The sequence below is a fragment of the Lagopus muta genome, chromosome 5 (assembly GCF_023343835.1).
Source record: "Lagopus muta isolate bLagMut1 chromosome 5, bLagMut1 primary, whole genome shotgun sequence".
Lineage (NCBI taxonomy): Eukaryota > Metazoa > Chordata > Aves > Galliformes > Phasianidae > Lagopus > Lagopus muta.
Window position 1 is genome coordinate 23664882 of NC_064437.1, and position 16123 is coordinate 23681004.

General features: G+C 53.7%; 2 protein-coding genes across 2 annotated transcripts; one reads left to right on the top strand and one right to left on the bottom strand.

Annotated features, from left to right (window-relative positions):
* Positions 1–68: 68 nt before the first annotated feature.
* On the bottom strand, positions 69–12014 carry VAMP4 (vesicle associated membrane protein 4). Its single transcript, XM_048944547.1, has 7 exons — positions 11811–12014; positions 11141–11187; positions 10291–10341; positions 3311–3411; positions 2399–2478; positions 1679–1730; positions 69–730 (listed from the first exon to the last, which is right to left on the bottom strand). Exons 1-7 carry the CDS (start codon positions 11874–11876, stop codon positions 702–704), a joined length of 426 nt encoding a protein of 141 aa, XP_048800504.1. The 5' UTR covers positions 11877–12014; the 3' UTR covers positions 69–701.
* Positions 12015–12130: 116 nt separating this feature from the next.
* On the top strand, positions 12131–15122 carry MYOC (myocilin). Its single transcript, XM_048944527.1, has 3 exons — positions 12131–13106; positions 13559–13678; positions 13820–15122. Exons 1-3 carry the CDS (start codon positions 12368–12370, stop codon positions 14602–14604), a joined length of 1644 nt encoding a protein of 547 aa, XP_048800484.1. The 5' UTR covers positions 12131–12367; the 3' UTR covers positions 14605–15122.
* The last annotated feature ends 1001 nt before the right edge of the window (positions 15123–16123 follow it).

The window sequence follows — 16123 nt, forward strand, 5'->3', positions numbered from 1 at the left end:
CACCAACACAGCTCCATTCCTGGGGATTCCCAGCAGTTGAGAGAAGGCAAGTGCAGTAACTTCACATGTACAGTCAAAAATAGGTTTACTGGAATGTCTTTAGTCACATCTGTAAGCAGCAATAACCGAAAACACTGAGCTTGTGCATTCCCATGGATTGTAAAACTAAACTATTATTTTTTTTCTTTTGTAACATGAGAAAAACAATACCCTTACAGTTCTCCACAGAAGGGTCGGTCTCCTGGAACATAATGGTGTGTTTCCCTAGATATTCTTCTCCTCCTTCACCCCGATGAAAAGACAGAGTCCCCTCTGCCTTCCACAGCAGGAAGCAAGGAACTGCTCAAATTTGAAGTATTTTTACAACTCAACCATATATACAGATAAACCGCAGTGGCAAGTAGATGGCTCCAAATCAGAGACTCAGCATTCCACAAAGCAGGCAGTTTGGGAAATGAATCTTCTGTTGTAAAAGTCTGGCAGCAGGAGCAGGTACTTGACCAAAGAAAAAAAAATAAAATAAGAAAGGGTCAGTTGGCAGTTCTCAAAATGCTCTGTTAGAACTGGCTACTTGCCGCCGCTGCCTCCTTGCTCCTTGGAGAAAAACAACTTTAAAGCTATATACAGATATCTCACTTAAGTTACACAGCAGTTTGTTTATCCCACAGCCAGCTCCACCGAAGCCTCCAGCTGACCCACCATCAGGTATGGTACTTCAGGACTATGGGTACTGGAAAACAAAACACAAACAGGCTCTCAGCCAAACACCTTCACGTGCAGCAGTGACACTGACAGAGAGAGAACCCCTCATCCCTGCGGTGACAAACACCAAGCAGCCACAAGGGAAAGTGTGTCTTCAAGCTCGAGCCAATGCAAGCAGCTGCCAGCACACATGCTAGACAACATTTCTTGCCACCTTCATCTCCTTCCAGCTTCCCAAAATTAAACCAGATGGGATTTTCCATCAGTCTCTCTTTGCTGCCAGCTCTGCTTCTCCTGCTCCTAGCTGTGCATCAGCAGGACAACAGGCCACGAGGATTTTGCTGAAGGGCAGCACAAGAACTGTTACAGAGATGCCTCCAACAACAGTCAATGGGAGGAAAACCCTCCAGACCCAGTGGCACAGAAAAGCTGCAATAGTGTGCCGGGCTGCCTGAACCCCTGGGGCATGTCCTTTAGCACGCAGAGTGCTGAATTATTTCCCATCCCCCATCTCCAGAAGAAACATGCTCTCGTTATTACCTGTTACGTAGAAAATGAAGCAGCCTGGCTCCTTTAGGAAGGAGCACTTTCTGGAAGCAGGCCTATTACAAAACAGCTGATAGACATGGAGAGGCGTTTGGAAGACACTGCTCTGGTCTGAAACCTTTCTACCTACTCTTACCAGCCACACAGCCTTGGCACTGACCTGTGCCAACCCTCTATCAGTACAGTGTTGGCAACACAATGCTGGCAACAGCCCATACGACTTGGCTTGAGCTTGCTCCTCTGCATGTACATTTAAGCTTTGAGGAAGAGAAGCATGGTGCAGGCTACAGACACCAGTTATAACTACTGAAGCCCAATGGGAGGAACTCAGGTGCTCTGCCCTGAGGGATAACAGCAACAGTGTCACTCAGTGTGCAGTGCAATGAGAATTTCAGTGCTAGAATGAATGGGGTGACCTGGAGCTACTCACTGATGATCACGAGCAGGAGGACGATGGCCACCAGCGCTATGATTGCTTTCATCTGCAAGAGGAGCACAGACACGTGTTACATGTGGCACCCTGTGTAGCTCCTGCATCTTTTCAGCTAGAAAAATGCTTAAACTCTTTTTTCCACCAGTACCTACTTTCAAGCAGCCAGAAACTTCCCATGACAAATTTCTGCTGAGAAATATGTCTGGAAATTGCTGTACACAAACTTAGCAGAAAGCCCCTATATGATGCCTTCCTGACTCTGCAGAGGAGAAGGGATGCCTTGGCCTGGACAGATCAGTCTCCATCAGAAGAAATAGGGAGAGGGAGCCAATTCAAAGCTCAGATGCTCTCCCTTGCAGAGCACAAGCAGCCAGCTCAGGAGGGAGGATGGCTTCAAATCATCTTGCCAGGATCACCACATCCTTCCTCATCTCACACGGCCAGCATCCAGCCTGGCTAACTGAATCCAAGATCCCTAGGGAGCAAGCATGAGATACCTCCAGATGGCTCCTATACCAGCTGCACCACCTCCATGTGTGCCTCCAAGGCACTTCAAGCCTGCACTGTTCACACTATTACAACAAACCAACAGGACAGGCACTCTCTCTCTAGCTTAAATTGTTCCCTTGTGGCGCTCCTGGCACACAAACTGACTCTGTTGTTTGGCCCAGAGGCTAAAGGACCTGTGTGAAGAAAATCATTCCAGTTCTTGCTCACCTTGCAGCCTCGCCACCACATCTGCCTTCGAAGCTGTTTGGCTCTGTTGCTAAATGCTGTTGCATTGTCTGATAAACTCTCTGTTGAAGGAAAAAATAGAGGCAGTTCAGTAGTGCACACAGTCTATCACTCATCCCACAAACTCCACTTAGTTTCAAGCAGCAAACTTGACAATAAGGGAGAAGACCAACTGCAGTGTGATTCCACATAGCCACAGGGGATGCCAACAGGATGCCCCTTGCCAGGGGGCACACAGACCTGTGGTTCTACTGAGCCCCCTTTGTCCTGGCTGCCCTCTGAGGAAAGGAATTCATTTTGCAAGCCAGCAAGCAGCAGATGGCCGAAGTGCTCAGAGCTGACATGAGACAGACCAACCTACATTAGATTGAAGGACCAACTAGGTCACAGCATCCAAATGCCTCCAAACTAAAGCCTGGGCATTTCCAAGCCTAAATCTTTTCCAAGGCTGACTTCACATCACTGCAATGACAACACACTGGGCTATGCTGAGCACAGGGGTAAACCTGGGTGGCTGAGCACCAGCTGGATGCTGCGTATGCAAAAGGAGCCCAACGGGCAGCTGCAGTGAGAGAGGAGGGACTGATTCCCAAGGGGTGGTTAGAATCTTACACAGAGGCTGCTGAGCAGCCAACCACACCAGTGGGTGATCTACAGACATCAGTAAGCATGGGCTGGGGCTGTGCAGGACAGCAGTAGAAGGTGGAAAGAAGAACCTGGAGGCATAAAGCTAGCTCTGCAGCTCAAGGCTGGGAAACCACTCCCAGGCAGAAAAGACATACAAGCCTACGTCTGTCACTGGATACTTTCTGAGCTGAAATCAGATAACCTGGTCCAGCTGTGAGGAAGAGGTGCAGGGAAAAGGATAAGACAGCAGAGCATTTATCATCACACCTGATTTATCCTGCAGGTCATCCAGCCGCTCGCCTCTTTCAATCACCTTTGTGATGTTCTCCTGCATAACATCGATGACTTCATCCACCTGGTTCTGGACACTAGAGCAGAGCAAAGCAAAAGCAGCATGAGCAGCAGGAAGCACACCCCATCAGCTGCACAGTGCAGCACCAGCCCTCACTCTGAGCTGCACGTCATGGGGTCTGGGGAGCTCTGGTAAAAATCGAAGGGGACAACAGTGGAGGGAGGTCGATGGGATGCTGAGAAAACTGAGAGGCATGGCACTGTGTGGGGTGGATGTCTGGCAATCCCAGACAGTGCAGAGGAATGCAAGGGGCTCTAAGAGAGTCTTAGAAAGTCAGCACAAGTGGGGTACCTTCCCATCGGGGGCAGGCATAGCAATGCAAACACATGATGTGTGTGGCAACCACCTTCACAAGTACTCATCTGTCTGTGAATTTAAACTATACAGCTTCAGTGCAGAGCTGGAACATCAAAATGCTCTGCAGTTGGACTGGTGGAAACCCTGCAGCTAGAAAAGGAACTGTAGGTGGGTGCCTCTGCTGTAGAGGAGTTCACATCAAAGAGGGGAAAAAATAGAAAAAATAATCACACCTTATCTTTGTAGACTTTACAGAACTCAGCACTGCACCTTCGCTAAATAACTTGGATCGGAATCAAAGCAAGATATGCTCCCCTGCCCAGAAACTGAGCTGCTAAATGAAACCCACTCTGGCAGGGGCATCGACAGGACAGAAAAGAAATGGCTGACGTGAACTGAACCAACTCATTACAATCCATCTTCTCACAGTTACACAACTCGTGGGTAGTCCTTTCAGTGAACGGTAGCCTAAATCGTACCCGCGGGGTTATTATAAATGCATTTATTCACTCCATAAAAAAGCCACACTGGTGAGAGAGAAAAATTCTGCCGGTGGAAAAATACTGCTGCAGTCCGGTTTGTATTTTGGAGCTGATACACTTGTATTTTCCTGGAGACAGAAATAAAAGATTTCTCAGGGCCCTGGGGAGACAATAGGGTACGTCGGAGACATACCGATCCCACAGAGTAAGAGGGAACAGCAATGTCTTGGAGGCAACCCCACACACAAGGCAACAAAACAGAAATAGCTCCAGATCACTCGCTCTGCACGAAGTCTTACATTCCACTCTTCAAGCTACACTGATTTTAAAATATTTAAATACTTGAAATATATTAGAAATGCACTGAGTGTTCACCACTGGCAGCTCTTCCCTTTGAGGACGCTACCACTTCAGCATTTGCACCCATGCTCCTCAAGTAACCCTCCTTCCTCTTTGCGTCACTGCAAACTGTCTCCTCCCCACCTGCATCTTTCAGATATGAAAATTCTAAGGCATTATTTGCCAAAGCAGAGTGGATTTTTTATGATTATTTATTTTCTTGTTTTATTTACAGCAGCAGCAGACTCAACACTTCAAGATCAATTGCACGGCATCTAGTCCCAGAGCACCTGGTAAGAAGAGAACAGCATAATGTGCACCACGGCCTGGAGAAATGGGGCCAAAGGAGATCCAGAGCAGCATGCCCAAGGCTGGGGCCCTGCAGAACAAGGAGCAGGGCCCCGTTCCTGAGCCCCGGCCAAAGTTCTATCTAAATAGAAGCTGCTGTGTCTCTAATTAAAAGACACTGAGTTCTGGTTCACACTGACCTAATTCTCTTGTCTCCCTAGCAGCTATGTGCCTCTCACCGAGGAGATGTTTGCACTGAGATGCACACACAAGGAACAGCTACAACACGCCATAGCAGCTTCAATGGAAAGGCATACATTCACTTATCCTTCCAAAAACAGGCAAGGAAAGTCACTAAAAGAAAAGATATTTTTTTCCCCACCAGAAGCTCCACGGAGCTGCAAACAGCAGTATGAAGGGGCTTCATGCCTTAGCACTGCAGGTCAGGCTTCGCTGTGCCTCTGCACTGCAGCTTCTACAGTTGGAACAGGCAGGGGAACCCTCTAAAGCCAATTTCTGACTCATCAGCCCTCACACAGCATATGCTGGATTTCAAAAGCACACCTAAGAAATTCATTGAACTCAGGATGCCATAGGAAAGGAACCTGCCTTCCCCACGCAGTATCACAATGTCTATCCCTGCATCCACCTAATGGGGAAGGCAGGTTCCTTTCCTATGGCGTGCAGCAGCAGCTCCTGCCTTTCATTAGGAGCTTCCTACCTGGAGGAAAAAGGCACAGAAAATTCCCTGCCCTTTCCCAGCAGAACCCTGTCCTGAGCCTATCCCAACCCACCACTCATTCTGAGCAGCAGGTGTGCACAGGTGGCACCGAGCACGTGGGCAGGAAGCTCATGTCACAGTGTCCAGCCCAAACAGGGATTCACAACCCTGCATTCCTCTTCTGGAGCAGTGGGTGATGAGATAGGAAGCACGTTCTGCAAGGGAATTTCTTCCCCTTGGCACAACCACAACAGACAAGTCCCAGCTCAGAGCTGTAAGCAACTTTGACAGAGCCTGGGGTGAGAGAGGGAAGAAGAAACATCTGCTACCCCAAGCAAGCCAACTTGGCAAAAACTGAGGATTTAAACATCAGATTCACAGGCAGAAGACTACATTCTTAGTATGTAAATATTTCTGAAAACATTTACTGGATTCAAAATAGAGAGATTTCCTCTCACAACAGATTTGTAGGCAAACTGTCCTGCTACAACCAGCAAGCAGGAGCACACCAGGGCTCGGTGCAGCGTAATGCCACCTGTGCCCCACAGCCTGCACGGTGCAACACAAGTACTGCTGCACTCCCAGGGCACCCCGAGGTATTACAGGCAAAGCAGGGCAGAGGTCTGTAAGCTAACCCACCCTACTGTGCCCAGCATTTAAAGAGGTCCAGGGGGCTCAGACCCTAACCAAGCTGCACCTCGGCATCCCACCTCTTTTGACCTGAGGTGCTGGAGAACTGCTGCGTGCCCGTGTCTGCCACAGCCCTGCTATGCTGCTAGCAGAAGTAAGACGTTTCACAGATGGGGAATGGAGAGACAGAGAAATCAAGGCCTAAACTTCCATAGATATATATAGTTTTCCCTCATGGAAAGCAGACATGTTTGAGCACCCTGATACTGTCAGATATCTGATGCAAGAGAAAAGCCAGGGAAAAAACAGGAAGGGATTGTAGCAGAGAATGAAACTTTGATCTCCAGGGTCCCACACAGTGCCTCAACCACCAGCAGCCCATTCCTGCTTTCCACTGTCTCCCACCTATCACCGAAACAAGAAAAGCCTCTCCACGAAGGGGCTGGAAGATGCACAACCTATGCATCAATTCACATTAGTTTGGCACGCCTGAGGTTGGAAACTTAAGTCACATCAATTGGAAAATATTTTCTTGTTTTATTTGGCAAGAAAGAACAAATTGCCTAATATGAAGCATATTTCCCATTCAGGAGCTGTTGAGTTTTGACACATTTCATATATTTAATTCCTGCTAGATTTCCAATAGAAACAAAGTAGACTAGACATCTGCCAGCAAGACAAAAGCACAAAGTATTTCACATGGCCCTTCCAACCAATGACTGCCAATATGCTTTTAACAAGGACAGCAAGTGCACGCTGTCAGAGCAGCAGGAAGAGATCCACCAGTACTCAGCTGGGTTCAGACTCTACTTGTGCTCAGCCTGGTCCAACGTGGGAAGCAGCAGCCTTTCCATTGTGGACACACCGAGTTAGCTACTGCAAAACTCTCTAGGCCAGTTGTGGCAACTGAACAACAGTGCTGCATTCTTCAGGCATCGTAAACAGGCCATGCACACACCACAGGATGGGCTGCTCAAGGCTACTTGTTGTCTCTAAGGTGGCTGTTTACAGCCAGCATGACACACTTCTATTTTCCACCCCAGGCGACGCGATGGTATTAAGAGTGTTGTGTACTCTGGTGCAAATTATACCTGAGCATCCCCCTATCGTGGCTGTAACCCCAGAAAAAGGCAACAGGACCAGTCAGTGCAGGCAGGGCAGAGGTAGGAGGCTGTGCTCAGCAAAGCACAGCTGCCCACACATCTCTGCTGTCCTCAGCGTGGGGTGTCAGCACAGAACTGCATCACAAATGGCTGCTTCCAAGTTGCTCCTTCAACACAGCTGTGAGGAACAAAGTGGTTGATGCCTCTTTGAAGCTTCGAAAGGAGGCATGACAACAAGGTCTTAAGTGTTACCTTCAAAGCAAAGTCTGCATTATGGATGGGGTCTACAGCACATCCATCTACCTGTGATGAGAGCCAGGCCCAGGAAAGCTCCTGCCAACTGTTGCCATCAGGCCAATCCCCAGATTCTTCTCTCTCCAGGAGGTAACACTGGGCTGGTAGCCAGACAGAGCCTCTGGGGTGCAGTCCCAGAGCCAGAGATGCTGGTAACCCCTGTCAGCACAATGAGAAAACTACAGGGACCACAACCTAGCTCCTAGTGAACCCTATGAGCACTCCTTCCCCTACAAGGTTTGCAATGCCCCCCAACACATCCTTCTGCAGCCAAGCCAGGTTCGAGGGTCTCTGCTGCCAGACTCTCCACACTGACCCATGTCCCTTCATTGCCAAGGACACTAGGTAAAGTTTCCAGTCTTGCCCATCACATTCAACACGTTCTCCACCATTGCTCCCATGATTCCATTACTTTTTCCACTGCCCAGTCCTGTATCCGGTTTCATTTTACACACATCTTCACACCTCATTCCCTCCAGCAACATACAGCTCCAGTCACTCTGGCTTTGCCCAACTATGCCTCAGCTCTCCAAACACTCAAAAATTCCTCCTTAAAAATGTCTTTTCCTTGTAGTGTTTCAGCAGCAACACAACCCTGCTTTTCCCCTTCCACTGAAGAAAGAAACAAACAGGCATTAATTCATTCAGCACAAGGGCTGGTTTGATCAGAAACTCAAGAATAAACTACACAACAAGAAACTGCAGCATACTTCAAGATACTACCACACGATGCAATAAACACTGATGAGAACAGAAGACAGATACTAATTGACAGTACACGCTCTAGATACTGGAGCTTAGATGTAGCCACTTGTTATCCCAAAGGATGTATCCTATACCAGCTTCAACAGACAAGCAGCCTTGTGCCCCTGTGTATGTTGTGATGTGACTGGTGCCCAGCTATAAACCCACCAGCTCGTAGGTGAATTCTTTCTTTCTCCTTCCCCTTCACAGCTGCAGTGCTCACCTTCACCTCCCTGCTTCCTGAAAGCTCCCATGGCCCTTCTGCCTCACCAACGCAGTGGGAAGGGAAGAACTCATGTCCCTCTCTGCCACGCAGGGAAGAAGGAAGTCAATCTGCAATTTCCCTCTGGCAGAGGAGGATAGAGAGGCCGACATCAACTCCCCTTCCATACCTTTATAGAGATGACACCACTCACATCTGTCATCCTCACTCACTTCAGACCAGCGCAGCACCACACAAGGAAGGCTGTATCCACACTGCCTTCCTGCAACAACCTGAACACCTCTACCAGCAGCATCCTGACGCCCCAGAGGGAGCACAGGCCCGCTGAAACAAAGAACACAGCAGCCAACCCACCATCTCCTGCATAACCCAAGTGCACTTTGCCTCTCAAGATAATGCAGCAGGCACACAGCTAAGCACTGCCTAAAGCTGACAGTGAATCACTAAGCCAGAGAACGGCTTAGTTGTGGAGGTCAGCTGCCCAGCCCTCCCACTCAGCCAGCCTCACAGTCCGCCCATCCATCCCACAGCATCAACAACCTGTTTACGAGGCTGTTATGGGGGATAGCGTCAAAAGACTTACTGAAGTCCAGTTCACAGAAGGCCAAAGAAAGACAAGGAAGGTCAGAAACTGAATAAAGAGGGTCAGAAAATGGAATAGTGTGTAGCAATTCCAAAGAAGATCCCAAAACACACCACCACCATCTCAGTCATACTGCTCTCCAGTGACCGTGAATGAACCATAGGGGCAGAGAATATGAACAGAAGGAGCCAAGATTAATTTTATTAGCTGCCCATTTCCACATAAAGATAAAAACAACAACAAAACAACAACCCCTACCCACATGTTTGCGCTAACAAACCCTGACAAACCAACCTGCTTAGACCTAAATAACTTTGCTTTTTGGACTGAAAAGATCCATTTGCCTCCTTTGGTTAGGAATTTCAATTCAAATCCACAAACTCCTAAAATATCGTTATTAAATCACTTCACTGTGGGCTTGTAAAACTCAGAGTTCTCCCTAATTAAGTCTCACCTAGAAGAGCCTATTTTACACTAGCTCCCAATGACTCATCTCAGAGATGCACTGCCTGCTTCCTGGCATGAAAAAAACATTCCTAATGAAGAGTAACTCCAAGGCTACAAACAAAACAACCCAACTGATCAATGTGTGGTCATCAGTCTGACTTCTGTTCTGCCTTTGTGGAGGCCAGCAAAGGCAACAACACAACACAAAACAGGGCCTGTAAGTACCCTGTCCTTCCCATTAAGTATCACCATCACTTCCCTTTTAGGAAAGAGCAGAGCTAATCAGAGCCCAGAACAAGTATCACCCAGGAAATGACTCACTTGGAGGATTCAGTCAGTGTTCCTCCCTTCTTCTTGCCCTGTTATAGCCAATAATCCTGCTCCAGCTGTAAAGGGTTCCTGTTTCTCCAGCTGCTTCAACTCCACTGAGTCACTGCTCATCTCCAGGTCACCTCTACCACATTATCACTAAAATATAGCATGAGCTTTGGAAATTCCACCATGCTGCTGTGATAAAGTTCTACCCCTCTGCTGCTATTAAAGCACAATTCCTTGATAACTTGACACAAACTTGATTTTCCTTATCTATGGACAGGTGGGATGTGAAATTACAATCAGGTGAAACAAAGCACAAGCCACATTCCTGTTCAGAACTACAGAAAAATACCCTGTTAGCAGAGCAGCAGGAGTCTGTAACGTCAGCATAAAGTATTACTTGAACGACACAGAGGAACACGGACTTACTGCCTGATCTTGTCATTTCTGGGTCCAAATCTTGGTCCGGAAGGCCCTCTCCTGCAATAGAAAAAGACATGAATTACGATAGCAGATGCAATGAAACATGCATTTAAATCAAAGACCTAAGATACACAATAGGGAACCATTTTCTGGTTCTCTTGCCTCCCACCCGTTCCTCTCATGTCCTTCAACATATGGAGCACCACAGTTTCCTACAGGTCACATTTCTTCTTTCAAGGCTCTGGGAAATCACAGAATGGCCAAGGTTGGAAAGGACCTCAAGGATCATGAAGCTCCAACCCCCCTGCCACATGCAGGGCCACCAACCTCCCCATTTCATACTAGACCAGGCTGCCAAGGGCCCCATCCAACCTGGCCTTGAACACCTCCAGGGATGGGGCATCCACAACCTCTCTGGGCAGCTGTTCCAGCACCTCACCACTGCCATGGTAAAGAACTTCCCCCTGACATCCAATCTAAATCTTCCCTCCCTCAACTTAAAACCATTTCCCCTCGTCCTGCAGTTATCAACCCTTTCAAAGAGTTGATTCCCCTCCTGTTTGTAGGCTCCCTTTAGGTACTGGCTGCAATGAGGTCACCCCACAGCCTTCTTTTCTCCAGACTGAACAAGCCCAGCTCCCTCAGCCTGTCTTTGCAGGGGAGCTGCTCCAGTCTCCTCATCATATTCGTGGCCCTCCTCTGGACCTTCTCCATCAGCTCTCTGTAACCTCAAAGGAAATAAGGGTGCAAGCTCCCACCTATTTGGCAGGGAGCAGCTCTTGGTATTTGGCACTACCAGTCCTAGTGCTTTAGGCAGCTAAAACATCATATGCCCTACATCTGTTCAGAAACTCACAAGAAAAAGTCTTCCTCTTCATCTGAATCCTCCTCTAAAAGGTTCCTCTGTGAACAAAGAAAAGCACCATCAATATCCGCCATTTCACACGACCTTCCAGACTTCAGGACACCACCAGCATCTTCTAAGCACAGGGCACTGGTGAGCCCCCTCGTGAGAATACCAGTGCTACTTTTCAGATAGCTGTGCTGTCTCCCCCCCCTGCAGAGATGCCTCCATGCAGTCAGAGCACCCAGGAGGCGTTTGCCAGCTCTGCAAAGCACAGACCGATGTCCTGAACCACAGCCGAGCAACACTTACAGCACCGTTCATAAACCAAAGTGCATTTCTGCCAACTGGTCTATCTGTGCAGGTTCAGATCCTGATCCCGTGCGTCAGTAACGCACCCTACGACACAGCAGCAGGCAGCACTGCAACACCCGGGCCAGCTATGCAAGCGCTCTGGGCCCAAGGGGTGACGCGCAGTGCCATGCCGTGATCAACCGCCCCTAGCATCGCAGGCACGCGGTAACGCGAGCCTACCACCGACTGCGGTGACAGCAGACATAAGGAGCACCGCGCGGCAGCACCCGGCCAGCCCTGCGCGGCACGCCGCGGCTCGGCCCTTCCGCCCGCAGGCTGAGCCGAAGCTGCAGGCGCCGCGGAGCGCGGCGAGCCCGGCCGCACTCACCCGCTCGCTCTTCACCGAGCCCGTCACCTCGTCGTCGTTCAGGTGCCGCTTGAACTTGGGCGGCATGATCCCCACCGGCGGAGGGGGCCGGGAGGAGCGCCTGGAGGACGAGCACGGCCCCTCAGCGGGCTGCGGGCCGGGCCGGCGGCAAATGGCCGCCGCGACGGGAACCGGGCTGCGCCATCGACCGCTCTGCGCTCCGCCGAGAGCCGAGCGATCCACCGCGGGCGGGAGGGGCGTGGCCTGCGGTGGTGGGCGCGGCCTGCGGGATGCCCGCCGACGGGGTCCCGGGAGCGCTGCCCGGCTAGCCGCGTGCGGCCCCACCCCGCGCCCAACTGCACCCAACGTTCCGCAGCGGGGAAATTTCCACCTCCCGGCCCCGGCTCGTTGCCTCTCGGCGCTTCTCCACCTGCTTTTTCTTCCCCCTCTCCAACTCACAAAAGCGCGCTGTGGGACCCCCGTGCCCGGCAGCCGCGCGGCCCCGAGCTGACGATGGGCGCCGACAGGAGCGGCGCCGCCACGGGGGGCGGTGCGGGGAGCTGCCCCGGTGCCGGGGAATGGCGCGGCGCGGAGCCCCCCTGTACGGCGCCCGGGGTCCCCCGGGGGTCCCCGCCGCCCCGGCCCCGGTCTCGCCTCCCCGCCGCAGCCCTGGCACGCGGCCGCGCAAATATTTTGGCCTCGGCCACCGCACGCTGCCGGAGCTTTGCCAGCGGGCGGCACGGGGGGAGCGCGGGGATCTGGAAGGTTCCCGCGGCCCTATAAAGGCGGGCGAGCTGCGCGGGGCGGTGAGAGGGACCATGCCGGGTGCTTGGCTGCCGCTGCTGCTGGCGGGGGGCCTCGCCCTGAGCGCTAGCGGAGACCCCACGGCCCTGCTGCGGCGCGGCAACGATGCCAGCGGGCGATGTACCTACAGCTTCACGGTGGCCAGCCCCGGCGAGGCCAGCTGTCCCGAGGCGGGCGGCGTAGCCCAGCTGCGCGAGGAGCTGGCCGCGCTCACCGCCCGTCTGAACCGCCTGGAGGGAGCGGGAGGTTTGGGGGGCTCGGGGCCGAGGGGGGCTGATGTGAGTGGCGTGTGGTCGCGAGGCCCTCAGCGAGCGGCCCCGGGGGGCTGCGAGGAGCTGCAGCGGGCCAAGGAGCGGCTGGAGGAGGAGAAGGGGAGGTTGGAGAGGGAGAAAGAGGAGCTGGGCCGGCGGCTGGAGAGCAGCGCCCAGGAGATCGCCCGGCTCAGAGCCACCCGCTGCCCCTCCGGCACAGGCGGGGTGCCTGGCCGCGACGCCCCGCGCTCTGCCAGCAAAGGTCAGTGCTGGGGGATGGGAATCTGTGGGCATCCCCTCCTCACCCCAAATCCTACATCCTCCCCATGCCATCGGGCCCCTTTGTCCCCCCCCTCCACCCTGCAGCTCGTGCTCCCACCTGGGGCATCTGCTTTCACCCCTTAGAACAGTGCCCACCCACTGTAAGGAACAGTGCCTGGCCTGGGGACCCCCGGACCCTCTTCCCGTCTCCATACCTGGGCTGTTTGCTGGTCACCTCGGTGTGGGGAGGACCACACGAATCTGGGGTCCCTGGGATTCACCCAAGGGAAATAAAACTCCTGGGGAGGGAACGACGCGGTCGGCAGTGTCCCTCAGCCCTGGGTCACTGATGTGCCCCAGCTCGGGGCACCAGGCTCCTGAGAAAGACGTTAGCATTTTTGGGGGGTGGGGGCTCGGTGCTGGGGTTCACCTGGCTGCCTGGACCCCCCGCAGCCTCCAGGTGGGAACCGGAGCCCCTCAGCTACCAGGAGCTGAAGTCGGAGAGGACGGAGCTCCCTGCATCTCGGCTGCTGGAGGAGACGGCGCTCGGCCGCCCGCGAGCTGAGGACTCGGGTACAGCCCTGGGACTGGGCTGGGGGGCCTTGGGGCAGTGGTGTGGGGAATCGCAGGGGAATCGGGGGGAACTGGGGCTGGGGGAGCCCCAGGGTCCCGCGTGACCACGGCCCTAACGCATCCCTCCTGCTGTCCCCACAGGCTGCGGCGAGCTGGCATGGGTGGGGGAGCCGGTGGTGCTGGGCCGGGCCGACACCATCGCCGGCAAATACGGGGTGTGGATGAAGGACCCCGAGCCCGTGGCGCCCTTCACACGGGAGACCACATGGCGCGTGGACACGGTGGGCACGGAGGTGCGCCAGCTCTTCCAGTACGAGGCGGCCGAGCAGCTGGCCCGCGGCTATCCCGCCAAGGTGCACGTCCTGCCACGGCCCCTGGAGAGCACCGGGGCTGTCGTCTATCGTGGTGGGCTCTTCTTCCAGCCGCGCCGCTCCCGCGCGCTGGCTCGCTACGACCTGCGGGCTGAGGCCATCTCTGCCGAGCGGGAGCTGCCTGGTGCTGGCTACCATGGGCAGTATCCCTACTCGTGGGGTGGCTACACTGACATCGACCTGGCGGTGGATGAGACTGGGCTGTGGGTGGTGTACAGCACCGAGAAGGCCAAGGGAGCCATCGTCCTCTCCAAGCTGGACCCTGAGACGTTGGAGATCCGGCGCACCTGGGAGACCAACATCCGCAAGCAGTCGGTGGCCAACTCCTTCATCATCTGCGGGACTCTGTACACTGTCAGTAGCTACTCCGCACCCAATGCCACTGTCAACTTTGCCTACGACACGACCACCAGTACCAGCCGCAGCCTCAGCATCCCCTTCGAGAACCGCTTCCAGTACCTCAGCATGGTGGACTACAACCCGGCGGAGCGGCGGCTCTTTGCCTGGGACAGCTACAACATGGTGGCCTACCCTGTGCGCCTTGCCCACGCCTGAGTGCCGACCGGCCCCCGGCCTCCTGCTGATGCCTCATGCAAAGAAATCCCTTTGTGCTCCATGAAACAAAGTGCTTCTCCAGGGCTGAGCTGTGCCGGTGGACACGTCCCTGTATGGCCTTTGTGGGTCTGAGTGGGTGCTGGTGGTTCCCAACCCTGCTCCAGCATCCTCCCAGCCCAGAGCTGGGAGCGGGCAGGGCTCATATGGGCAGGCTGCTGGCTGCCTTCCTGCTGGGACAGTGGGACTGGTGAGGGGGCACCTTCAGCCATGCTGGCCCTCTGTTGCCCAGGAGCCCCTGCACTGCCCCTATCCCATCTGGCCTCGTCTCACCTCGCCTCGCCAGCAGCTCTCCCATGCTGCTTTCAGAGCCCACATTTATCACTATTTATTGTAGAAAGGCTGTAGGAGGCTTGCTACCCCCTCAGCTTGGGGAAACGCTCCAATAAATGCTGCAGTATTAAATCAGAACAAATGTCTGAGTTTCAACTGCTAACCAAGCTAGAGATTTGCTTAATAAAAGTATTATTACAAGGTGCAGGGGGCAAGTTTGGGACTGGTGGGGGGCAGGTTTGGGGGACGGGAGTGTGCCGTGTTCTGTCCTTGCTGAGCAGTGCTGGTCATCTGCTGCCACCCCCAGGGTGGGGGACAAGAGCATGGTGCCGTTCTAGAATGGCAGTGGACAAGGGGATGCCACAGGCACCAAGGCAACGTGACTCCTACAACCAGGCAGCACACACGTCCTGCAATGCTGGTGAGTGCGGAGGGCTGGGGGCCAAAGCACCTGGCAAAACACCTGGGGTGGGGGGCTCTGCCTTAAGGGCCGACAAGGGATGGGGTGTCAGCTACACTGTCAGCACTTGCTGCCCCTCTGGCTGCAGGCAGGCTACTGGAGGCTCTGAGCACCCTTTTCCTCCCGCAGGCCTGCAGTGGGGCTGGGGCATAGCAGAACAGTGCAGGCAAAGGTGTCCCCCCGGCAGTGATGTGCCCACGTCATCACCATGATGAAGCCTGGAAGTAGCACAGAGTCCCGTGACCTGCGGCAAGCCTCTGTTGCGTTGAGATGCCTCAGCTCCCTCTGCGTGGTGTCCAAGCCTGGGGAGGCCATATCCTGCAGCTCCCGCCACCTCTGTGCCATCCCAGGGCTGGCAGCCACTTCACTGCAGGACTACGGCGAGGTGGACCGGCAGCACATCCCCCCACTCTCCGTCAGCTACGCCATCTTCTCCAGGGATGAGGAGCCAGACCTTCAGGAGGAGCCGGGAGCCTCCATTGCCCCCTCCATGGAGCCCGAGTGCTTTAAGGCCTGCAACACCTGCGTGCTGTGGAACGCCCGGCTCCATACACAGACCTGCATGGAGGAGCAGCCCACCACCACCCTGAGAGAAGCCGAGCCCAGGGCTGAGGCCTTCCCGTGGCTCCCAACAGCGCAGTGCAACAACTCCGCCATCGACCGCAGCCCCATGCCTGCCCTGCACACCTGCTGGGCGCTGTATGAGGGCCGAGAGCTGGGCCGGCAGGG

Bases quoted from the DNA above. Each gene is read 5' to 3' on its own strand.
- VAMP4 (XM_048944547.1), bottom strand. From the start codon at position 11,876: ATGCCGCCCAAGTTCAAGCGGCACCTGAACGACGACGAGGTGACGGGC. The intron at 2,479-3,310 runs GTGTGATGATAA...TTCCTTCAACAG, and splicing joins TGACCTGCAGGATAAATCAG to AGAGTTTATCAGACAATGCA. The intron at 1,731-2,398 runs GTGAGCAAGAAC...CTCCTCTTGCAG, and splicing joins TGTGGTGGCGAGGCTGCAAG to ATGAAAGCAATCATAGCGCT.
- MYOC (XM_048944527.1), top strand. From the start codon at position 12,368: ATGGCGCGGCGCGGAGCCCCCCTGTACGGCGCCCGGGGTCCCCCGGGG. The intron at 13,107-13,558 runs GTCAGTGCTGGG...GACCCCCCGCAG, and splicing joins CCCGCGCTCTGCCAGCAAAG to CCTCCAGGTGGGAACCGGAG. The intron at 13,679-13,819 runs GTACAGCCCTGG...CTGTCCCCACAG, and splicing joins CCCGCGAGCTGAGGACTCGG to GCTGCGGCGAGCTGGCATGG.